Below are 25,562 nucleotides of genomic sequence, written 5' to 3'. Positions count from 1 at the left end.
TCACAGTCTATTAATTTCTTTTCAGCCGTTCCCATTCTCCCCTCCTGACTCAGTAATCGCGTGACGTGAGAATCCACCTTCCTCTCCCTAGCTTGAATTGCAGCCACTATTGTCCACAGGGAAATCTCTGCAGTTTGCAATGAAGTTCATTCAGAGGCCACAGGGGGTTGTAAATGCATTGGATGCATGACTCCACAACCCATCCCAGAACCTGTTTCCAAGGACAGAAAATTAGAGGAATGCAAGGTCATATTCTCATCTGGCAGAGTCAGCTACGAGACACAACTCAAGAGCTCTCACTTGCCATTGGCCCCTCGGTGCTTCCTGAGCTTGGATCTTTGTTCTTACAGAGTCACATTCCAGTGAAGATACTTTATGGTTTATTGAGGTGTTAATTATGAAGCTGATTGAGGAGTTAAATCTCTTGACAGCTTACATTGCTTTGGGCTGAAACTTGACATGCACATCACACACCAAAGCAAGGCTGTTTCATACCCTGCCCCCTAAATTCTTTACATCAGCTTTCAGATATTTTCTGTCTCCACAGCAGTCCCAGATTAGCCTCTGATCCTTTTGGACCTTGTGTTTGTAAGACAGACTCTGGCCCCCATCCTGCAATCCGATCCGCATAGGCAGACCATATGATGTATCACAGCAGCACCAAGAGGCCCCAACTGAGATGGGACTCCATTGACCAAGGCACTATACAGACACATGCTAGGCACACAAACCAGTGACCCTGCACCCACACTGATCTGATTGCAAGATCAGAGGCTCATTTAAGAACTAAAACCTATTTAAGAAGCTTGGTGTCTTGTCTGCACTGGTGATTTCTGTTATTTGGTTCAGTATGTTCAGTTGACATTGGTTTGCAGAGCAGCTTCTGCACAAGCCTACAAACTCCTTCACTCTTGCACCTACAACTTGAGAATAAACCAATTCAGCTGACAAATACTCATCTCAGAGGGAACCACAGCCCATGGGTCATAACAATAAGAGAAACATTCTTAAATCTTTAACATTGAGAAAGGAATTTTAATTTAAAAACATACTGAGAAAATAGGGCCAAATTTTTCTAACGGCTGCATTCAGTGCCTGGATGAAAATGAGAGCCGAACTTGATGCTATAGGTTTAATTTAAACTTAAATACAGAGAGTGAAACGACAACATCCCCTGAAGTCTGGGTTGGCTAGCCTAATTCAAAGCATTACCAGTCTGGAAAAAGGAAACCTCCTTCCAAGCGTGACATTAAAACATAATATGTATACAGCCTGGAAGCAGCCCGGAATGTACAACACAATTGTCTTTTCCCAACAGTGAGTGGAGTTGTGTTGCACGTACAGCCAATACTCACAGGCCAGCACCGTCCCTTTCTACTAGCTGGACAACACACAAGTCTGTGTTTGCTACAGCCTCTGAGACAATACAGCTTTCTGCTTTCAGAGCCCAGGTTAAATCGTTCACCTGAGCTGGAGCCCACATTCAGCCAGGATCCACCTTCCCAATCCCAGATGCAGATGGAACTCAGTGGGGCAGGACTCCAGATCTCACCCCCTCATCTGCGCACAAGGGTGGACATTAGTGTTTCCCCACTCCCTCTCCCATGCTGGGCTGGGCAGTCCCCGTTTCTCCTCGCTAGGCGATGGGCTATGCTGAAGAGACAGAGTACAGCCTGGAACCCAGCCGGTAGCCATTTAAAGCAAAAGCCAGAGAAGATTCTTCCTCAGCTCTGGGCATGAGCAGCACCCCCTGCACAGGGGAAGAGCTCACAAAACAGGCCAGTCACCAAATAGTATGGACACCCAGCAGAGTCCATAGTTCAAATGCCGAGACAGTCCCTGACTGGCTTTATACTGGTTCCCCATATCTTTGTAGCGGATCTGGTTACTTTTTAAATTCTCTCAATCCAGAATGCTTGTATTTTATCTGGAAGAAGAGAATTCCAAGCATTAGAGCTACGCAATTAAAACAGCCAGAGGAAATATATGGTATTATAATTTGCGGGAGGGAGGTACCACTGCAATTTCCAGTACAATGCTCTATTGCAAAATCAAGTTGTAAGGGCCCACGAAGCAAGGCCAGTCCAGTGATTAGGGCTGATGCTTAGCACGTATAGGACCTGCGTTCAATTCCTTACAGGGTGTGACGGGATAAACACATTACAGGTTGTGAAGTACTCAGATACTATGATAACTGGGGCCACATAAGCGCTTTAGAGTCAGTGCATAGCCAGCTAATACATTACATTTTATATAAACAGAACATACATCGATACCTCTAACGAGATGCTTATTTTTGCGTAGCACACAATTTAGCCTGAAAACCACATTAACAGCTTTAAAAGGAAATAAACGCCATGGTTTACTGGCCATATTGTCCAAGTGGGTGCAATTTATCTGTGGTCAGGCCAGAATAAGGCACTGGCACCACTTAAATCCTACTTCACTCACCCAGGTGCTGGCCATCTGCACGGGGGAGAATTTCATCCAACAGGAGAGGATTCTACGTCGGCACCCAGGAGTGCACTGTACAGACTAATACGACTTTTCCGCTCAAATTTCTCTAGATTTAATCTGTGACCAAAGCCAATAAAATTAAATGTAATGCCACTAATCACATGAACTGCAAGAATCATGAGATGACAGAACTGGAATAATCACAGAGCTGTAAGAATTTCAGAAAAAGGCACTGGGAGGAAGGAGCAATCCAGTAGCACAAAGCTGGATTGTTTATAGCCCAGTATGAAGAGCTATTGGTCCCTCACTCTGCACTGACTCCAGTGTGACAATAACATGAAACTCAATACCTGAATATTCACCATTCAGCGGATCCCTGGGAAACACAACCAGATCTAGAAACCGGTGTTTCCTAAACCCAACCCAAGGCTTCATTCCTATTCCCACCCTGGGCTGCAGGAGATTCAGAGCCACGCCAAACGCACCCAGCAGAGCACCTGCGACACAACCATCCCACTCTGTGCTGCGCTGCTCTTTCCCATTCACAGCAGGACACACTAGACAGGGATACTGTGCTGGGAAACTAGCACCTGGCTCCACATCACTCTGAGCACTGTGCGCTGAGAGGGCTCCTCCGAGGATCTCCCAGCCCCGCCCTCCCCTCCCAGACCTGACTGAATGAACATGCACTGAGCCAATGCCCCAGTGCAGTGTTCAAGAGGGCAGTGCTCTTTCAGGTGAAATAGAACACCAAGGCCCTGACCACTTACGCTCTAATAAAGCCCATTAGAGAGTTAACGTATATCTGCAAACTTTCTAATGCTGAGATGGGGCAGCTGAGAACAGTTGGACAAGGGATGCAGTGGAAACTTTACCACTTGGGTCCTTTGAAATAAGAACGACCAACACATTTGGGAACATCATGTGTTGGCAGGGAGACAGACGGGATAACTGAGTAGATTTTTTTCATCACAAGAGCAGGGGTCTTTACATCAGTCAGCTAGACAAATTTCCACTTTACACTGTCTATCTTCCCAGAACGATAAAGAGGTAGGTGGCTGGCTGGCTTCCAGGTGGCATGACCATTTTAACGTGACTGGGATTCCACGGTATTGTATAATTAATCATTGTTAGGGCAAGCCATCCTTTATCATTTTATATTTAAATAATCCATACAAAATTCCTTTTGTAGTTTCTGTGTGGATATACTAATCATCGCGACTGGGATTGGAGCATGTACTATTCCTGCGCACTGTTAAAGAGATGCCATGTTCCACCCTGGGGCAGCTGCATCTCGGCAGCAGGTGACAATCCCTGTATAAGGCATGTAAACCACTTTGGGATTTTCCAGATTAAAAGGTACGATGTACAGTGTAAAATTATATATTTTAAAAAACTGAAATCTTAAATTTGCGTATCAAATAAAAGTTACTTCACATTTATTATCAAAAGGAATAGATTTAAAAAGCAGTTAGTCCTACGTCAGCAAAATATCCTGTACATTATGATGAATATTTACCCTAAATTAGCTTTTTCTGTTCTTTTTAATTTTGCTGCATGTTATTTGCTTCATTTGTTTTACATCAAATTATCAGTCCCTACACGCTCTTGCCCCACTGCTTCCTTTCACACAGACTCCGGACTCAAATGCCCAGCTTGGAGGCAGCTCCCATTGGCTCCTACTCCCCTGTGTGCGTCCTCAAGTGGTACTTAAGGGACTGTTTATATCGGAAGCACTTCGTGCACTCAGTGCAGGGGTAGGGCCTCTCGCCGGTGTGAGCCCGCTGGTGCTCCAGCAGGTGGTGCTTCTGAGTGAAGTTCTTGCCGCACTCAGTGCAGTGGTAGGGGCGCTCCCCGGTGTGGATGCGCTGGTGCTCCAGCAGGTGGTGTTTGCGGATAAAGCCTTTGCCGCATTCAGTGCAGGCATGCGGCCGCTCCCGCGTGTGGATGCGGTAGTGGTTGGTAAGCTTGGACTTCTCACTGAAGGTTTTCTCGCACTGGGTGCATTTATAGGGCCGCTCCCCCGTGTGAGTCCTCTGGTGCCTGAGGAGATGGGAGGGACGACTAAAGTTTTTCCCACACTGAGGGCATATGAAGGACATCTCGCTCTTCCCCGTGTGGATCCTCTGGTGCATTATCAGGCTGATCTGCAGCCGGAAGCTCTTCCTGCACTCACTGCATGTGTACGGCCGCTCCCCCACGTGCGTGATCTGGTGTTTGCTGAGGCTCGACTTGTGGCTGAAGCTGCTCTCACACTCAGTGCATTTATAGGGTTTCCCTGCCGGCGGCGTTCTCGGCTCTGGCTTGAGGCTGTGCTTGTCTCTGAAGTTCTCCACACGTCGGGCCGGGCCGACTCCCCGTCGTGTGTGGCTACGCTGGTGCAGGAGAAACTGCTGCTTGATCCTGAAGCTTAAGTCGCACTCGTTACATTCATAGGGCCCCTCTTTGAGATGGTTCCTCTGGTGGATTATAAAGTTGATCTTCAGCATGAAGCTTTTCCCACACTCAGGACAGATATACGGTCTTTCCCTGGTGCGGTTTCTCTGGTGGACGATGACCGTCTTCGTTTCACTGGAGTCTCTTTCACAGGGAGTAGATTGCCCCGGCCTGTTTCCGACTGGGTTTCTCTGTTGCATTTTGGAACTGCACTGAGCTTCACAGGTTGCCCCCTGCTCATGATTCTGGAAAATCTGCTGCTCTGCCCTGCCTGAGAACATGGTATATGGCTCCAGGGTGTCAGGATCATCCTCTTCCTCAGTTTTGATCACAATCCCGTCATCTGGGAAAATTCAAAAGAGAACCAAGACATCATTAATTTCATCTGCTTAGGATAAAGGAAGCCTCTTATGATTAAGACATTCTTGATACACAACGGAAACTGCCTGAAGAGTTTTTAGGAGCAAGTGACATGGTGGGTCAGACCAAAGGTCCATAGAATCATAGAATATCAGGGTTGGAAGGGACCTCCGGAGGTCATCTAGTCCAACCCCCTGCTCAAAGCAGGACCAATCCCCAACTAAATCATCTAGCCCAGAATCCTGTCTTCCAACAGTGGCCAATGCCAGGTGCCCCAGAGGGAATGAACAGAACAGATAATCATCAAGTGATCCATCCCTTGTTGGTCATTCCCAGCTTCTGGCAAACAGAGGCTAGGGACACCATCCATGCCCATCCTAGCTAATAGCCATTGATTGACCTATCCTCCATGAACTTATCTAGTTCCCCACTTGGGTATGAGGAGGTATATTTGTTTAAATGGGAAAACAAATTTACTGTATATACTCGATCATAAGACAGTTCGTTTATAAACCGACAACCCCAGGATGGATAAGTAAAAATGGTAAGAACTGTATGACCCTTTCATAAGCCGACCCTACATTTCAGGGGTTGGCAAACTTTGGCTCCTGGCCCATCAGGGTAAACCGCTGGCGGGTCGGGATGTTTTGTTTAAGCTGGAGTGTTCGCAGGCACGGAGCCCCTCAGCTCTCAATGGCGCCACTTCCCGCAGCTCCCATTGGCTGGGAATGGCAAACCGCTGCCAAAGGGAACTGAGGGGCTCCATGCCTGCAGATGCTCCAGGTAAATAAAACGACAATGTATTAGATAGTCAATTTAATGATTTCATAGAGTTTAAAATCATCAAATTTTGCTGAAAACCCGTTTATAAGCCGACCCCCCCTCTTTGATGCGTCACTTTTTTACCAAAAATATTTGGCTTACGAACGAGTATATATGGTAATCTATTCAGCAATCCCCTCACCCACTTCACCCTGAAACAAATGTGGCCTGGCATACAGTTCAGGGACACCATTTTGTGGTATCCCCTTGTTAATAAAATATTGGCTGAGTATAGATCATTCTCAGCAAGATCAGAAGCATCCTCAATGACACTGTGCAGACCCCAACCTGAGAAGAGTGCTTGTTTGCCAGCCTTAAGTCCTGCAGCAGGAGTCTGGCTCGGTCTTGCCATTTGTATATAAACAAAGCTATTATTAGCTTTTACACTTTAGAGAGTCAGGGTCTGTCAGTGAGACACGGCTCAGTTCCTACAGGACAGCTCTACACCACCACCACCATAGCAGCAAATTGTCATCACGTGCATCAAGGATCACCTAGGATGGAGCTAAACATATCTATGAAATAAGCTAACTAAAAGTAGGGTCAAAAATTGTTCCAATTCACTTTGTGTCGGTAGGGGATAGGTAAGAAAACAGAGGAATGCACATATAACCCAGATAAATAGTTGGCTGCCAGCTACTGAGAGAAACAAGAAAAGGTTTCTTAAAAAAAAAAAAAGGGGTGTGTGTGTGTGTGTGTGTGTGTGGAGAGGGTTGTTTACTGATCTTCACAAAAGCCAGAGAGATCTTGGCAACACAAAATACCATAAAGCAGCACATAATACTGAGCTACAAGGCACGGGGGGGCACTTTCATCCAAGTTTTACTTTGGATGGTAAAGTCCTGGATGAGATAGAGCACTCCAGTAACGTCAATTTGGCTAAAACATTAGCAAGACAGACTTAGCAGAATAGAAAATATTTGCACTAATCACAGGACCCAGTTAATCATCACTCTGGGTCTCCCTGGAAAACTTGGCATGGTGATCAGGCCCCTCTGGGTAAGTATGAGGAAGCCTCTGCTTTCCACTGGGCGTGGTATTTGATTAGTTCCCAGTCACGCTACATGGCACAGAACATCCAAGGTATACATATAGGTCCGGTAGATAGTCCGGGTGTCTGCTCTCCGCTAGCAGAGCTCACCAATAACTTTATACCCAATTCCTTGCCTTCTAGGAATAAGACCTTTGACAGGTTACAAGATTTAACTCTAGTTCCTACGTAACAGTCATCCGAACACACTTCCAATTCTACCTTAATCCTATTTTAGCTCATAGTATTTATACAGCAGTTTTCTTCTACCCAGAGGGAGCTGCTAGGATGTGGTAAATCCTCAGAAAAAGCATTGTTTGGGGATAGCCGAGTTTATCTCTGAAGCACTTAGTTTCTTCAGTGTTTTGATCCAGTTTCTGAGCAGAGTAGCTGGTGATGGAGAAGCGCATATGGTTGGCTAATGCTTTCCTCCATTCCATGTAGTGAGTATCTGTAGTGTGGGCTCACTGGCATTTTACAAGATTTTGCACTATAATAGAGTTCCTCTCATACTCAATGCATTGGCAAGGTGTCTCACTCTCGAGTCTCTGATGTCTAATAGGACACAAAATGTGGCTGAAGCCTTCACCCTACCAGGAACATGCTAGTCACCTGCTACAGCCTAATGAATGAAGTCTCTGCTGTGCAGTAGGACTGGTCTTCAGAGAGACGTTTCTGACATTTACTATATGTGTCTGGTGTGTCTTACTCTGGAGTCCCCTGACTTCATGTGTGACTTCCGCTGCTCTCATGGTCACTACTTCCACAGGTTTTCCTCCTGCATGGGTTTCTGGTGGGATTTAAGACTGTTCTTTTGCTTAAAAGGTTCTCTCCTCCCCCCAGGCAGACTCTGGGCTTCCCTCCCATATGGATTCTCTGCTGCACTGTACGTCACTGCTGTACCCTGGAGCTTTTCCTCACTCTGTACATTCATACCGTCCTGCTTTTGCTCTGCTCCTCTGATGTAATACAAGGCTTCTCCTTGGCCTAAAGCTTTTCTCACATTCAGCACATACAGCCTCTCACCTGTGCAGTTACCCTGCTGAACAATGACTCTTCTGATTTCACTGAAATCTGTTTTATATTCGGTGGACTCGTCCAGACAGTTCCCTGAGGGGTTTCTCGGAGGTGTTACTGAGCCATACGGACTACCATGGGTTGCTTCCTGGTCTGGATTCGGGAAACTTCCTTCTGATCGTTCCAACATTCTGTGCAGCTCCAGGTTTTCAGGGCAGTCCTCAGGATGAATCTCCTCTGTTTTGATCACAACCCTTATACCTGCTGCAATAAAGAGAGAACCCAGATATGATTCGTCCCACTGAGTTGGGATATAAGAAACCATTAGCAATAACCCTTTTCTGATTCACAGTGCAGTCACATCACGGAAAGAGCTGTGGCATGGCAGACACCACCGTTTTAGGGCTGATTTGCCATTTTTGCGTTTTCCTGCAGAAGGTGATTTGCCCTGACCTCAAACCACTGCTGCAGAAGTCTTTAGTAGTGCCTCAGTCACCTCAAACATTCCCGGGGTTAATGATCTTCCTAAATCCCAAGGCTGCAAGCTTCAGGGGGTCCAGAATCCGGTAGCCAGTATAAACTCTTTCTCCAAGACCATCTCACCCCAGCCCTCCATCACCTTTCTATGCAGCTCCATATCCAGCCTCTTGGCCACGCAGTGAGCTCATTCCACCTTCGCTCTCTGATCCTCCAGTTGCTCATTCTGGTTGCCCTAATCCTCACCTCTCCTAATGAGACAAGGTGCAGAGACACCACCTGGTCCCCAGTGAACAGGGTGTTCACTCCATCTTAGCTTCCCCTCAGTCTGGAAAGGTGCACTCAGAGAGGCGTGCTAGGAAGGATGGGTTAATGGATAGGGCCCTGGACTGGGACTCAGGACACTTGGGGTCAACATCTCCGTCAGCCAGACTGCCTGTGTTAACCTGGACAAGTCACTTAATCTATCCTGTGCCTCAGACTCTTGATCTATAAAACATGGACTAGCACACCTTACCTCAAAGGGATACTCTGAAGACAAATCCATCAGTGACTGTGAGGTGCTTAGATGCTACAGTGAGGAGAGGCAGATAGATAGAAAGAAGGGCTATAAGAGCAGCTGCTTGGGAGGCAGGGGAGAAGGGGGGGCCTTTGGAAAGATTGGGCTGAACCCCCAGCATTTCCATTTCCCTGCTTATATTAGCTGATTCTCTTTCCTTGTTATAAGCACTAACCCTGCAAGGAAGATACCTTGCTGACTGCAGCTGTACTGGTTTCCCTGCTGAGTCATTCCACCACTTACAGTGCCCTGTTCCCAGGACTCTCCACAGCCTGGAGGGTCACTGTTTTGCAGGCTGACCTATATCTGGATACTGAGTAATTACATGTCCAAACCTTGCTCCCTTGAACCTAAGATTGTCTTTAACCCCAACTGTGCTTTCCCTCTCCCCTTACTGTCTCTGTATTCTTCCCTCACTGTAGCAACCCAGCCAGGGAACACTCCTGCCTTTTTTCTCTCTCTCTACTCCATCTCTGGCAGAACCCTGCATTCTGCCCAGAATCAGTGCCCCCAGATGTGCATTGCACCATATCATTATTTTACTTTCAGATGCTACAATTAATACATTTACTCAGTATTGCGTTAATCTGCTACTCACCTGCACTGGGGTCAGTAAGGATTTCTCTCTCCTCATCTGAGTCCTGCTGCCCTCTGACCCGTGATTCTACTCCTTGTTCGATATGTGACAAAACACCAGGTTTGGAAATTGCAGAGTCTATTCAGTGAGAAAGAGATTATTGTGCCATAAGCTTTAACAACATTTCCCCTTACCTTTCCTACATAAGACCTGAAATTACATTTAACTCAGACTCTGAAATCAGCTGGACAGTGTCTCTTTAGGGCACTTGTTCTTTATCATAATGATCTGAAAAGCATCTGCGTACAGGAACCGTTCCTCGCCATTTTTCATAAAAGTCACTTCTCCTCCAGCACCATAATCCAGAAGCGATGACCAGCCACCACCCTTTAGCAAAGGAGATTTTCGGGGGGGACATTTCAGAGGAGTTCAGCAGTGGCCCAACTTAAATGGGAACAGTACTAGGTTAGTGCTGAACGTCAGTCTCTAATTATTAATGCACGTGTCTATACGTCCACAGCAGGTTTTATATTCAAAGCACCATTTTAAAGTGAACTCCGCATTCCTTAAAGGCACTGGATTAAGAGTTTTGGAGACCCGTGTCCCGTGTTTATCCACAAAATAGGGGCAGCATAAGCAAACAATGCAGGCTTTTCCCTTGCTGCTCTGCCAGCATGTCTCAGCCCTGACGTGAGGATCGCCTAACAGTGTTTATAAGAAAGACTAAGATTTTGTTATGGATATTTTCGGTAAAAGTCACAGACAGGTCATGGGCAATAAAGAAAAATTCACAGAAGCCTGTGACTTTTACTAAAAATATCCACGACAAAATGGGAAGCTCAGCTGCAGGGTCCCCACACTGTTGGGCAATGGTTAGGCAGCTGTGGGGTCCTATTCGGCGCTCCAGGGGGTGCTCGGAGCTCCGGGGGCCCCCCTCGCCACCCACTCAGAGCTCCAGGGGTTAGGGCCACTCGGTGCTCCGCACACACACACCCCTTCCCCCCCCGGAGCTAAAGTCACGGAGGTCATTGGAAGTCACGGATTCTGTAACTACCATGATCTCCATGAAAAAAATCATAGCCTTATTTATAAGGGATGAACACACACATGACCAGTCACTACCAAAAGCTAGAAAACAATGGAAGGAGGAGTATTTTTAAGTCTACTTTTAAAACAGAGCTGACCTTCAATCATAAAGGCACTGAGGATGCTATGTGCTGACCCACCAGCCTGTAAAATCTCTGAAGTTCGTTTATAACAGGTGAAAACTGATCTTTACCTAAGGAGACCAAAGATTCATAATTGCCCTTCATCACATTCTTATACAGTTCCTTCTGCCATTCATCTAGTTTCTCCCACTCCTTCTCATTGAAATAGACTGAGACGTCATCAAATGTCACAGGCACCTGGAATCACAAATGTTAAACACTTAGCACCTTCTGTAACACTTATATCTTGGCATCTGATTCCTTAACTTCAGTGAAAGGGGAATAAATCCTCTCTCCATCCCACTCAGATGTCAAAGCTAATTCAGTGAGGTGAAGAATCCACAACACAAATCTATTCTCATGTGTATCTGGAAACAATTCTCAGATTCCTATTTCCACAATATAATGTATCTCAATTGAAACCCTGGCTCTGAACACTGTCGGCTTCAAATCCAGATCAGAATTTATCCAAACCCCAAACCCCACAGATCCGATTCTGATCTCACATCAATATAAACTGGGACCAAGGCCACTGAAATTACTCAAGTTATAATGTGCGTCAAATTATTAAATGAGATCAGAATCAGGCATCATGGTTGATCCTCATTTCTGTGAAGGAGATGACCTCAAACCCCCATGTTTAACTGCTCCAGAACTCTGGACCTCCAGACCTGAGGTTCACAGTTTTGGACTGTCACTAGTTATTATACAAATCTGATTCAGAAATGTTTACAGTTTTCAGATACACACAAAGGCAGCTCTTTTCTGCAGAGCTGGGAAAATATTTCATAATAATTCATTCATATGGTGAATTCCACCTGATAAAATCATCAAACAGATTGCAGTTTTTGCGGTTATTTGCCAACTAATTATTTCTGCAAATAATTCCAAGCTGTAGCTAATTTGCAAGGACTTTGTTATGAGTATTTGAACAGAGCAGTTTGGATTGGACACACAGCCCTTTGTTTCAGTTCCGATTGGATGACTATGATTCAGAATGAAGTTTGCAGTCAAGTACTGACACTTATAAATTTGATAGTCTTTGTGAATATGCAACAACGTTTATTTTAAAAAAATACCATTTTCAATGACATTTCCACCAGTAAACATACTTGCTAAAATATCTGTGAAGTACAAAAGCTGTCAATGCAAATATGAATGAACATTAAAGGAACTTTTATTTTTCTTTGGTTGCATTGTTCACCTAGTACCAATTTTTAAGTACATCAAGCCTGTCCCCTTTCTCCTGAGTCCCAGCTATGCCCTTTTGCCTGGCACCAGAGAACACCTACCTGTTGCTTCCTGCCACCCTTTCCTAGCCTCAGACACCCCCTTCCTGCTCTCTTCTGTTGCTTGGTTGCCTCACTAATAGCAACTTGTAATATCAGGGAATCAGTCTGGCATGGATCAGCGTTCACGTCACACTGCCCATCAGTACCCGGCCGTGGAAGCTAATGATCCAGCCAGTGGACCAAATACAATGATGAATCCTGGTCACGTGCCACCTGAGGCACGTTGTGTATACACTAAGAAGAAGTCTGGCTACTGGAAGAAGACTGCCAGCCATGAACCATTACCCCCAAATCCTAATTAACTGGATCTGAGAAATCCCTACTTTAAAAAAATCCCTACAGCAAAAAAATATTTAGTACATCAGAAGCAGGAAGCTGGCTAAACAATCAGTGGGATCACTGGACAATCAAGGTGTTAACGGAGCAGTCAAAGATAAGGCCATTGCAGAGAAACTAAACAAATTATTTATATCAGTCTTCAGTTCACAGGATGTGTGAGAGAGATTCCCACACCTGAGCCATTCTTTTTAAATGACAAATCTGAGGAAGCTTAGGGAACAAATTGATAAATTAAACAGTAATAAGTCATCAGGACCCGATGCTACTCACCCAAGAGTTCTGAAGGAACTCAAATGTGAAATTGCAGAACTACTAACTGTGGTACGTAACCTATCACTTAAATCAGCTTCTGCACCAGATGACTGGACAATAGCTAATGTGACACCAATTTTCAAAAAAGGCTCCAGAGGTGATCCCAGCAATTACAGGCCAGCAAACCTAACTTCAGTACCAGGCAAATTGATTGAAACTATAGTACAGAACAGAATTATCAAACATAGATGAACATGTTTTGTTTTGGAAGAGTCAACACAGCTTTTGAAAAGGGAAATCATGCCTCACCAATCTATTAGAATTCTTTGAGGGAGTCAAACAAACAAGTGGATAAGAGAGATCCACTGGATACAGTATACTTTCAGAAAGCCTTTGACAAGGTCCCTCAACAAAGAATCTTAAGTAAAGAAAGCAGTCATGGGATAAGAGGGACGGTCCTCTCATGGATCAGTAACTGGTTTAAAAAGACAGGAGACAAAGAGTAGGAATAAATGGTCAATTTTCAGAATGGAGAGCGGTCAATAGTGGTGTCCCCCAGGGGCCTGTACTGGGACCAGTGCCGATCTACACATTCATAAATAATCTGGGAAAAGGGGTGAACAGTGAGATAGCCCAACTGGCAGATGATACAAAATTACTCAAGATAGTAAAGCAGACTGCAAAGTAATGAGCATTGGAAAACATAATCCCACCTATACATACAAAATGATGGGGGTCTAGATTAGCTGTGACCACTCAAGAAATATATCCTGGAGTCAGTGGACAGGTCTCTGGAAACATCCATTCAATGTACAGCGGCAGTCAAAAAAGCTAACAGAATGTTGGGAATCATTAGGAAGAGATACATAAGACAAAAACAACGAGGAGTTTGGTGGCACCTTAAAGACTAACAGATTTATTTGGCCATAAGCTTTCGTGTGTAAAAAACCCACTTCTTCAGATGCCTCACCTGAAGAAGTGGGTTTTTTACCCATGAAAGCTTATGCCCAAATAAATCTGTTAGTCTTTAAGGTGCCACCTGACTCCCCATTGTTTTTGTGGATACAGACTAACACGGCTACCCCTCTGATAGATAAGACTAATGCCTCTGTATAAATCCAAGGTGTACACACATCTTGAATACTCCATGCAGTTCTGGTCACACCATCTCAAAAAAAAATATATTGGAATTGGAAAAGGCACAGAAAAGGGCAACAAAAATGACTGGGGTATAGAACAGCTTCCATATGAGGGGAGATTTCTTAGACCTTGGAAAAGAGATGACTAAGAGGGGATATAATAGAGGTCTATAAAATCTTGACAGGTGTGGAAAAAATGAATAGGGAAATGTTATTTACTCCTTCCCATAATACAAGAACTAGGGGTCGCTCAATGAAATTAATACGCAGGACGTTTAAAACAAACAAAAGGAAATACTTCTTCACACAACGTACAGTCAACTTGCAAAACTCTTTGCCAGGGGATGTCGTGAAGGTCAAGACTAGAACAAGATTCAAAAAAGAATTAAATAAATTCATGGAAGATAGGTCCATCAATGGCTATTCTGTTTGCCAGAAGCTGGAAGTGGATGACGGGATGGATCACTTGATTGCCCTGTTCTGTTCATTCCCTCTGAAGTTCCTGGCACTGGCCACTGTCAGAAGACAGGATACTGGGCTAAATGGACCACTGGTCTGACCCAGTTTGGCTGTTCTTATGTTAATATTTTTGTTCATAACAGGGACATTCTCCTCTGATCCACTTCCCACAAACAGCTCCAGAGAGGGAAAAGAGGCATGAAAATATTAAGGGGCAGTTTTATTTCTCAATTGCTTTGAGCTCCTAGTTCAATTAACTCTCACCAGGGCTCACTTCTTCCCAGCTCTCCTGCACGCCTGACTTGAACCATAGTACATGCTCTACTGTTCTCTAGTCTGCAGTAGGCACTTGTAAAACGTGCCTCTAATTCTGCACCCAAACTGCAGACTTGAGCTTGCATGCAAAGCTCTAGAGACTGGTTTGAACATTTAGTCTTCCCTGCCAGCACTAGCTGAGCTATTGTTACCTTGGGGACTTCTCCATTAGTGCCTGGGGGGAGCCTCAGGATCCAGAAGTTCCTGTTCTTCAGCAGGTTCTCCATGTTCTCCAGCCTCCTCTGCAGCAGCCCATACTCCTGGATCAGAGTTCCCAGCGCAGCACATTTACTCTCCAACTGGTTGCCAAGTTCCACTGCTGTTTTCTCACAGTCTATTAATTTCTTCTCAGCCATCCCAGTTCTCCCCTCCAGATCCAACAACCGTGTGGCATGAGAATCCACCTTCCTCTCTACGGCTTGAATTGCTGCCACAACAGTCAGGGAAATCTCTGCAGTCTGAGTTTCTCTTTCAGAAGTTCGTTCCGGGACAAGGGGAGGCAGTAAAGGAGATGGGCACTGTGTCACTGCATCCAGTTCTGGACCCTGTTTGCAAAGACAGACATTAGACATGGAGTCATGGTCACATGGTTGGCTACAGAGCGAAACAGGGCAAGAGTCTCCTGCTCTTAGCAATACCTGCTATTGGATCTTAAGTCTTATGCGGACATTCCCATGGGTTTCAATAAGCAGACAGTGCACATGTCCAGTTACAGCTCATATCTAAGGGACCCACCGACTTCAGTTAAAGGAAGAGTTATTTTTCAATCTTTTAATTGATTAGAAAAGGGGAAATGAACTTCACTCTCTTATATGTCTGTAGTCCCTTTTCCCGATGTGTGCCAGACTAGTAGTATTTAGATTGTTGAGAGTCACAGTATGGATTTGAAGCCATTAAGAAGCTCACTCCTATACCATCCTTAGGTTACATTCTCACTGGAATACACAAAATAAGGGATGTCTCTTGTCAGTTCTCAGGAGGAAAACCTGCAAGGGAGACCCTGGCTGCCGCTGGAAATGGTTTTGGCGATTTGGTTCTGTACTGATGTCTAAGCAAAGATTCATCAGAAATTCAAGAGGCACTGTGCTACTGAGGTGCCATCTTTCAAGGTATGTCTACACTGCACCCTCCCTATGGCAGTGCATAGAGTACATACAATACCTGCCCCCCAGCACAGGTAAAAACAGCAGTGCAGATGGTGAGGCACTGCTTAGGCGAGTAGAAACATGGCTGTATCCTACACAGCTCCCCACAAGCCCAAGCTGTGCCCTCCTTGTATATACCGCTATTATTTAGCAGTGTAGTGTCCCACTGTCTCCTTGCTGCTGGAGTGTTCCCCACCGCAAGGAAAGGCTCTGGAGGAGGGAAGACAGTGGGGAAAGGCTCCAGCAAATCTCTGCAGTGACGAAAGGCTCTGGCAGGGGGAAGACAGTGGGGAAAGGCTCTGGCAGCAGGGAACTGCCGGAGTTTTTCCCCGCTACAGTGACAGATTCCAGCCGCAAAGAAAGGCTCTGGCAGGGAAGAGGCAAGAGGAAAGGTTCCAGCAGCTCCTCACTGCAGAAGCCTTTCCCCGCTGCTAAAGCCTTTCACTGCTGGGTGTAGCTACATACTGCAGGGTGGTTGCAGCCTACCTTTCACTGCACCGTGCAGCTACACACACCCTACAAGCCATGGCCAGTGGTGTGCAACGTAGACATACCTTCAGATGAGAGAGAAAAAAAGAGACCTGACTCTTTATAGTCATTTAACGTTCCTTAATACTTTCCATAAGAGTCATGGTATGAATAAGAGAATTCTGGACTTTCCTCCTTTGTAGATTTCACCCACAGAATTAGTTTAATACAGTCATTTTTGATATCCTGTCCTCGACTTTGTGTACACGTTTTGCACATACTGGTAAAGAAGTTCCACCTAGAGGTCTCTCTGTTTAGGGATCCCCGTAGATATGTCTAGTTTTTATGAAAAGCTTTTGAACTCTGGGGGATTAAAGTAGCTATACAAAGAATAATAAAATCCAAGTAATTAAACTAGAGAAACAAAGCCGCCATTACTAACAAAACAGAGCCCCTAAGATCTGTTATAATGTGAAAAATAAGTCACAGAAATGGGGTTGTGGAGTTATGCTTCAAGTCAACAGACACTTTAGGATTTCAACCCTCCAGTCCAGACTATGAGAGAAACAAACAAACAAAAAAAAAAGCTCAACACCTAAAGTGTTGTGAAATAAAAGAGAATGTATTATTAACCATCATCACTAAGCATAAACATTTTCCCCTTAGAGAGAGGGACTCTCCGACAGTCACAAGGTCCCATAAAGCTCATTTCTGCCACCTCTGGAAGGCGGCTGCGATGCTACTGTGTGTGTGTGCGCAACACAATACCCTGAGTTATGGTTCAACAACAAATGGGTAGGAACCGCTCTCCTCCAGCCCCGCAGCAGAAGCCCGACCCTGCGGTCCTAGCCAGGCGGGAGCGCTGGCTGCTGGCAGGGCGGGCCCGGCTGGGAGGTCGGTCCCCTGCAGCGGGGCGAGCAAAGCAAAGCAAAGCCCCGCTCCCTGCTCCCCGGACCAGCCGCAAAGGGCCCCGCAGGAGCGGAGCTGCCCCCCGTGTCTGGGGAACACCAGCTAGATCACCGTTGCTCCCGCCTCCCGCCCGGGGGATCAGGACCCTCCTCCCCCTTCAGCGTCCAGCCCGGGCCGTGCCCGGCCCAGGAGCCAGCGGGCAGCGCCGCGCTCCCCGCGGGGCCGGCTCCCGGGGTCCAGGCCCGGGAGAAGCTCGCGAGGGCCCCCTGTCCAGGCTCCCCCCGCCAGGCGATTTCCCGCCCCCGCTCGGGGGCCCCCGCCAGGCCCTTACCTGGGCAGCGGCCCGCTCGGCCATGGCCCTTTGTTCCCGGCCCAGGCGCCGCCGGAGCTCGGCCGGGCGGGGGGATCGGGAGCTCGCCCCTCACCGCGGCCCGGGGGCGGACATGAGCGTTTCCCCGCCCGCCCGCCCGCCGGGGGCGGCGCTCGGGGCCCGCGGAGCTCTGCCGCCGGCGGGCCGGGCCGGGCCGGGCGCGGCTGCTCCGCAGGGGCCCGGGGGAGTCACGACGAGACTCGCCCGCCGCCCCGCTCAGGGGACGAGCCGCGCGGCTGGATCCCAACGGGGCCCGGCCCGGCCCGGCCGAGCCCGAGCTCCGCTGCCGCCGCGGGCTGGGCAGAGTCCCGGCGCCTCCTCGCCACGGGCCGGCCCCGCTGCCGGGCGGAGCAGAGCGAGCGCAGCCGGGAGCCGCGGCCTCGCTGGCAGGGTCCGCGAGCTGCGTGCGGGGCGGGGCGGGCCGGGCAGCGGGGCCGGCAGCGGCCCCTGGCGGCGGGGGGGGCGCACGGCCCCGGCCGGGCGGGGAATCGCCTCCCGGCCTCTGCCCAGCGCAGGGGCCCCCCGCGGGGCAGGCGGCTGCCGAGCCCCGCCCCTTCCCCCGCAGCCCGGCGGGGGGGGTCGCTGCGAGCCCCGGCTCCCGGAGTCAGGGGATCGCGGGCGGAGCTCAGCCCCCATTCACAACGTGCTGCTTCGGCCAAGGGGCTGTGCCAGGCGCTGTCTCCCCCAGGGCGGCTACTCGCCCGCGGCGCCGCCACGAGCTGCCTCGGGGAGTCGGGAACCCGGCGGGACCTCCCTAGGGGGCTTCGGGGCTCACTCCGGGACTGTCTGATCCCTCCTACACCCCCCTCGCCCCCGACCCGGTACGGGCGCAGCAGCGATCGCTGCCCCGTTGCCCCGCGCTGACCCGCGGCAGGTGGGCTAGCAGCGGGTCGGTCAGGGACACCCTCCAACCGGCCAGTAACACCCTCCCCCGCCCCCACGCTGGGCTCCCCAGTCCCGGTCCCTCCGCACCCCCGGGCTCTGCAACTTGCGGGGGCCCGCGGACCTGGCGGAGGCAGCGCAGGCCCGAGGCGGTGAGGAGGGGCCGATGGCGGGGCGCCCCGCTCTCCGCGGCCGCCATCGGCCTGACTCCGGTGGGCGCAGGGGGCGTCAGCGGCCAGGTGCTGTCCCCCAGAGTAGCTCAGCAAACCCCCGTCGGGGCAAAATCGGCAACGGGCAGGGGAGAGGTCCTGGGGGTCACCCGTGCGTCTCCTCCGGGGCATCGCCTATGCCCCCCCCCGGCACACAGCGGGAGGGGCATCCCCACCCCCTTCGGCAGACGGGAGGGGGAGGCAGTTGGGGGGGGTCGCCCACGCTCCCCTCGGGCGGGGGGAAGGCAATTGCAGGAGGGGGGGCTGCCTGCATCCCCCTCCATCATGGCAGCGGGGGAAGGCAGGCTGGGGGGGGGGTCACCTGCCTTCTCCTCCAGCATAGGCGGGGGGGGGGGGACCGCCCATGCCCTTCTCAGGCGGGGAGAGAGTCTGGGGATGGGCCGTGCCCCCCTCGGGCAGGGGAGAGAGACAGTCACGGGGGTGGCGAGTGCCCCCCTCGGGCAAGGGACGGACAGCGGGGGGAGGGGCGAATTGGCCCGCCGCTGCCTTCCCCTCATGCGGGGGGGGGGAAGGGTCTCGCGCTCCCCTCTGGCATAGCTGGCCTCCTCTCCTCCCCCCCTCCGATTGGCTTAGGCAGCCCTCCATCCCCCAGGGTTCACCCAATCACAAGGCTCCAACGCCCTTGGCCAGGTGAGCACCCTGCAGCCTTCCCCCCCCCCCATCTGCCCGGCAACAAGCCTGGCTCCCTTCTTCCTCGCACCCATTAACCCGGGTGAGGCTGGTAACCCTGAGGGCTGACCCGGAACAGGGGGCCCAGGGGCCTGCCCCTGCAGTAAGATCCGCCACCCCAGTCCTCACTTCTGGTTAACACCGCAGCCAGCTGAGCTGGGCCTGCCTTGGAAAGCCCCTTGCCCCCGGGGCCGGCGGGCTGTGTAGACCCTTGACTCTTTCGCTTGGCTGAGACGGAGGATCCCCAGCCCCGTGGAAGGGCCGTGGAGCTTGAAAGGACATAAGAAGGGCCATATTGGGTCACACCAAAGGTCCATCCGGCCCAGTATCCTGTCTTCTGACAGTGGCTAGTTTCTTTTCCCACCAGAGAAAAGATAAGACCTCACCCACCTTCGCGTAGTAGTTTGGGCAGCACCCGTGGAAGCCCCAAGAGAGACTGGGACCTGGGCACGGTACAGTCACCGCGTGAGAGATGGTCTCTGTCCCCAGGGCTTCACAATCCAAGACAGGAAGAGGAAGAGGCACAGAAACCGGCCCTGGAGCACCCAGCAGCTCAGAAATACACCCCTCAGTTAGCTGCCCTACTCCCTAGTCCTGTCCTTTTAAGCAATACCGAATGTTGCTCAGCAACACTAGGTTTTTCCTATAGTGCCTCTCACTGTATTATGGGAGTGCCAAATGGGCAGTTTAGATCTGCAGAGCATTGCCCACTGCCCAGCCAAGCTAGGACGCTGAGTACCGCCCAGAATGACTGGCTCTGGGCAGCTACACAGTACGTCAGAATCCATAACCCTTTAATCTATAACTTCACTTGGAGTCCTACAGTCATGACAAGCTCCCCCTAGAGATGACCGACAGTCAGTTTCATTGCCCATTCAGAAGCTCTGCAGCCACAGTCCTCATGCCAGGTTCCCACCACAGTTGTTTCTAGCACTAGGTGGGGTCCTGAACCCAAAGTGGCATTCATCTCAGTGACAAGACTTAGACAGCAGGTCCCTCCAGTGGGATGGAACAAAACATCTGGGTCAGCAGCCTGAGTCCTCACTTCCCCTTTTCTGGGACAGGGCCTGCAGTTCCAGGATGGATTGTAGGATATCAGCAATATCCTCATCCCCAATGCAGAATTCCAGCGGAGTTCATGCTCGCCACAGTCTCCAGTCCTGGCCTCCAATTCAGCAAGATTTCAATCAATCAAATTAGAATTTCTGACGGAATGAACCCCATCTCTCTTCCATGTTGAGATGAATATAGGAAACGGCAGCAGTTCCCAGGGCGTTCCAGGACGCTCAATGCAAAATCCAAAATAGCCTTCCGGCCACACACAGCGTGGCAGGTGTCACAGGATTTACCTCTAGAGTGCCCCCTTTGCGGAGTGGGTAGGGGCATAGAATCATAGAATATCAGGGTTGGAAGGGACCTCAGGAGGTCATCCAGTCCAACCCCCTGCTCAAAGCAGGACCAATCCCCAATTAAATCATCCCAGCCAGGGCTTTGTCAAGCCTGACCTTAAAAGCTTCTAAGGAAGGAGATTCTACCACCTCCCTAGGTAATGCATTCCAGTGTTTCACCACCCTCCTAGTGAAAAAGTTTTTCCTAATATCCAATCTAAACCTCCCCCACTGCAATTTGAGACCATTACTCCTTGTCCTGTCCTCTTCTACCACTGAGAATAGTCTAGAACCATCCTCTCTGGAACCACCTCTCAGGTAGTTGAAAGCAGCTATCAAATCCCCCCTCATTCTTCTCTTCTGCAGGCTAAACAATCCCAGTTCCCTCAGCCTCTCCTCATAACTCATGTGTTCCAGTCCCCTAATCATTTTTGTTGCCCTTCGCTGGACTCTCTCCAATTTATCCACATCCTTCTTGTAGTGTGGGGCCCAAAACTGGACACAGTACTCCAGATGAGGCCTCACCAATGTCGAATAGAGGGGAATGATCACGTCCCTCGATCTGCTCGCTATGCCCCTACTTATACATCCCAAAATGCCATTGGCCTTCTTGGCAACAAGGGCACACTGCTGACTCATATCCAGCTTCTCGTCCACTGTCACCCCTAGGTCCTTTTCCGCAGAACTGCTGCCTAGCCATTCGGTCCCTAGTCTGTAGCGGTGCATTGGGTTCTTCCGTCCTAAGTGCAGGACCCTGCACTTATCCTTATTGAACCTCATCAGATTTCTTTTGGCCCAATCCTCCAATTTGTCTAAGCACCTCCCTTTGTTCCCACTGCCTTCCTTTGGGTGCTGCAGTTGCTACAGAGTTGATCAGAAGAGGAGCTGTGTGTTTCCAGATACAAGTATCAGGGGAGTAGTTCTGCCCTCCCCCTGCAGTAGTTCAACAAAAAGGGCAAAGTAGAACAGTCCTTCAACCCCAATGCAGTGTGGATCATAGAAGATTAGGCTTGGAAGAGACCTCAGGAGGTCATCTCGTCCAATCCCCTGCTCAAAGCAGGACCAACACCAACTAAATCATCCCAGCCAGGGCTTTGTCACGCCAGGCCTTAAAAACCTCTACGGATGGAGATTCCACCACCTCCCTAGGTAACCCATTCCAGTGCTTCACCACCCTCCTAGTGAAATAGTGTTTCCTAATATCCAACCTAGACCTCCCCCACTGCAACTTGAGACCATTGCTCCTTGTTCTGTCATCTGCCACCACTGAGAACAGCCTAGCTCCATCCTCTTTGGAACCCCCTTTCAGGTAGTTGAAGGCTGCTATCAAATCCCCCCTCACTCTTCTCTTCTGCAGGCTAAATAAGCCCAACTCCCTCAGCCTCTCCTCATAAGTCATGTGCCCCAGCCCCCTAATAATTTTTGTTGCCCTCCACTGGACTCTCTCCAAGTTGTCCACATCCCTTCTGTAGTGGGGGGACCAAAACTGGATGCAATACTCCAGGTTGGCCTCACCAGTGCCAAATAGAGGGGAATAATCACTTCCCTCGATCTGCTGGCAATGCTCCTACTAATGCAGCCCAATATGCCATTGGCCTTCTTGGCAACAAGGGCACACTGCTGACTCATATCCAGCTTCTCGTCCACTGTAATCCCCAGGTCCTTTTCTGCAGAACTGCTGCTTAGCCCGTCAGTCCCCAGCCTGTAACAGTGCATGGGATTCTTCCATCATCAGTGCAGGACTCTGCACTTGTCCTTGTTGAACCTCATCAGATTTCTTTTGACCCAATCCTCTAATTTGTCTTGCAAGGCAAACAAGTCAGAGTCTCTGAGTCAAAGCTGGGTTTCTTTAACCCCTGGTCAGTCTGAGAGGCCCAGGCTGAGCGTCATAGAATCATAGAATATCAGGGTTGGAAGGGACCCCAGAAGGTCATCTAGTCCAACCCCCTGCTCAAAGCAGGACCAATTCCCAGTTAAATCATCCCAGCCAGGGCTTTGTCAAGCCTGACCTTAAAAACCTCTAAGGAAGGAGATTCTACCACCTCCCTAGGTAACGCATTCCAGTGTTTCACCACCCTCCTAGTGAAAAAGTTTTTCCTAATATCCAATCTAAACCTCCCCCACTGCAACTTGAGACCATTACTCCTCGTTCTGTCATCTGCTACAATTGAGAACAGTCTAGAGCCATCCTCTTTGGAACCCCCTTTCAGGTAGTTGAAAGCAGCTATCAAATCCCCCCTCATTCTTCTCTTCTGCAGGCTAAACAATCCCAGCTCCCTCAGCCTCTCCTCATAACTCATGTGTTCCAGTCCCCTAATCATTTTTGTTGCCCTTCGCTGGACTCTCTCCAATTTATCCACATCCTTCTTGTAGTGTGGGGCCCAAAACTGGACACAGTACTCCAGATGAGGCCTCACCAATGTCGAATAGAGGGGAACGATCACGTCCCTCGATCTGCTCGCTATGCCCCTACTTATACATCCCAAAATGCCATTGGCCTTCTTGGCAACAAGGGCACACTGCTGACTCATATCCAGCTTCTCGTCCACTGTCACCCCTAGGTCCTTTTCTGCAGAACTGCTGCCTAGCCATTCGGTCCCTAGTCTGTAGCTGTGCATTGGGTTCTTCCGTCCTAAGTGCAGGACCCTGCACTTATCCTTATTGAACCTCATCAGATTTCTTTTGGCCCAATCCTCCAATTTGTCTAGGTCCTTCTGTATCCTATCCCTCCCCTCCAGCGTATCTACCACTCCTCCCAGTTTAGTATCATCCGCAAATTTGCTGAGAGTGCAATCCACACCATCCTCCAGATCATTTATGAAGATAAATGAGTCCTCGGCTCTAAGAAACTAGAACAATTTATCCAGAGGACTTGGGCAGCAGAGGACCTTCAGCAGCCTTCCTAGTCAGCTGGTTCTGTAGATTCAGGGAGCTCCGGGCCCTGGCTCTCCTTCCCTCTGAGTGTCACCCTTACAGGGCTTGATGTCTCTCTTTGAGGGAGCAGGTTTCACATTTGTGCCAGTGTGGGAACTGATTGTGCCTACAGGTGCTTATTAACCCCTTCCTGGCTGAGGTGGGCACTTGCTCCACCACATCAAGTGCTTCCCACACCAACCCCTCCTCCCACTCTGGGGAGTTGTGCGAAACATGTATGGGATAGGTAGCACAGTGCAGTGGTACAGAAATGGCTGGGGGGCAGCATGAATGTCCTGCACACAACGGCACAGCTAACACTGGTGAGTGATATGGACACACTGAACTGTTGCATTGATTCTGGCAACACTTAGCTTCACCATTTCAGCTTGAAGCGATGCCTGTCTCTCCAAAGTGTGGACCTAAAGTGGTGCAGACTGTTGCACTGCTTCCATCAGAGACAAGCTAGCTTTGTTGGCACAGATGTTACACTCAGCAGGCATGGATCTAGACACAAGGCTTTGCACAGACATAGCAGGCTTAAACCACAGCAACCCGTAGTAAATAGCCCTGAAGGAAAGGAAAATCCTCTAGAGCAGGGGCTCTCAACCTTTCCAAACTACTGTATCTATGATACCCCTTTCAGGAGTCTGATTTTTCTTGTGTACCCCAGGTTTTACCTCACCTAAAAACTACTTGCTTACAAAATCAGATATAAAAATGTCACAGCATTTATAAAATAAATAAATTGGAATATTATACTTACATTTCAGTGTATAGTACACAGAGCGGTATAAACAAGTCATTGTCTGTATGAAATTTTAGTTTGTACTGACTTCACTAGTGTTTTTTATGTAGCCTATTGTAAAACTATGCAAATCTCTAGATGAGTTGACATACCCCCTGGAAGACCTCTGCATCCCCCCAGCGGTATGCAGATCCCTGGTTGAGAACCACTGCTCTAGAGGGATCCAAGCTGGATTATTACAGCCCATGGTATGAGAACATACAGGTCTCTCTCACTCCATGGGTGAAACTGGGAATGTCTGTGCTGCAATTAGACACCCACTACTGGCTCGTGCCAGCTGACTCGGCTAAGGGGCTGTTTAATTGCTGTGTGTAGACATTCACCTCTCAGGGTCGTAGAGGCCAGACTCCAGCCCAAGCTTGAATGTCTACACCGCAATTAGCCTAAGCCAGCTGCCACGGGCATCTAACTGCTGTGTAGACATACCCTCAGTGGCTTCAACCTGGCAATAAAAGGAAGAAGCTGAATATCCGAACCTTCTTGAGCCAATTGATGCCTGGGAAACACCTGCTAAATACCAACTTTGGTGCAGCCCTGCCTGGCCAGGGTATTTCCTAAACCCACTCACAGGTTGCAGACCCATGTGATGGATCAGAAAAATTCTTTCCACCCCCTCTCTCTGGGGTGCAGGAAGCTCAGCCCGCCTCCCTCAAAAAGCAGCTGCTGAGACATGGCCCCCAGCAGAACAGAATGGGGGTATCCTTTCTTCACTCATGGCCACAACAGAACACAGCCGGTCTTCCTGAAATCTCGTTTGGAGGTCTAGTGGTCAACTAAGACTTAACATGGCCAAAATAGAGCTCCTGATCTTTCCCGCAAAGCTCTCCTCTCGCCCCTTGTGACATTTTTGACTCGTCTCTCTCCTTTAAATCAGACATCCAGGCCATGTCTATATCTTGCCACTTCTTACTGCACCACATCTCTAGTATCTGACCTTTCATCTCTGCCCATGTAGCCAGAATTCTTGTCCAAGTCTTGATCATCTCACATCTTGACTCTCCCTTCCTCTCTGGCCTCAATGTCAGCAATCTCGCAGCCCTC

At 49.2% G+C, this 25,562-nt stretch overlaps 1 protein-coding gene across 3 annotated transcripts; it reads right to left on the bottom strand.

The window, feature by feature from the left end:
• Positions 1 to 3,872: 3,872 nt before the first annotated feature.
• Positions 3,873 to 18,727, bottom strand: LOC140905766 (zinc finger protein 777-like). Of its 3 annotated transcripts, none has more exons than XM_073329208.1 (6): positions 18,638 to 18,727; positions 14,892 to 15,284; positions 11,015 to 11,141; positions 9,757 to 9,873; positions 8,132 to 8,386; positions 3,873 to 5,236 (listed from the first exon to the last, which is right to left on the bottom strand). In XM_073329208.1, exons 1-6 carry the CDS (start codon positions 18,710 to 18,712, stop codon positions 4,137 to 4,139), a joined length of 2,067 nt encoding a protein of 688 aa, XP_073185309.1. In that variant the 5' UTR covers positions 18,713 to 18,727; the 3' UTR covers positions 3,873 to 4,136. The 3 variants fall into 3 exon arrangements, with proteins under 3 accessions (XP_073185309.1, XP_073185311.1, XP_073185312.1); XM_073329210.1 differs by lacking the exon at positions 18,638 to 18,727 and adding an exon at positions 17,593 to 18,012; XM_073329211.1 differs by lacking the exons at positions 14,892 to 15,284; positions 18,638 to 18,727 and adding an exon at positions 14,281 to 14,450.
• Positions 18,728 to 25,562: the final 6,835 nt, after the last annotated feature.

The sequence above is a fragment of the Lepidochelys kempii genome, chromosome 2 (genome assembly GCF_965140265.1).
Source record: "Lepidochelys kempii isolate rLepKem1 chromosome 2, rLepKem1.hap2, whole genome shotgun sequence".
Taxonomy (NCBI): Eukaryota; Metazoa; Chordata; order Testudines; family Cheloniidae; genus Lepidochelys; species Lepidochelys kempii.
This window is presented reverse-complemented; position numbering and strand designations above follow the sequence as displayed.

Bases quoted from the DNA above. Each gene is read 5' to 3' on its own strand.
- LOC140905766 (XM_073329208.1), bottom strand. From the start codon at position 18,712: ATGGCGGCCGCGGAGAGCGGGGCGCCCCGCCATCGGCCCCTCCTCACC. The intron at 15,285-18,637 runs GTCCGCGGGCCC...CTTTGCAAACAG, and splicing joins GCCTGCGCTGCCTCCGCCAG to GGTCCAGAACTGGATGCAGT. The intron at 8,387-9,756 runs GTGAGTAGCAGA...TCTTTATTGCAG, and splicing joins CCTTACTGACCCCAGTGCAG to CAGGTATAAGGGTTGTGATC.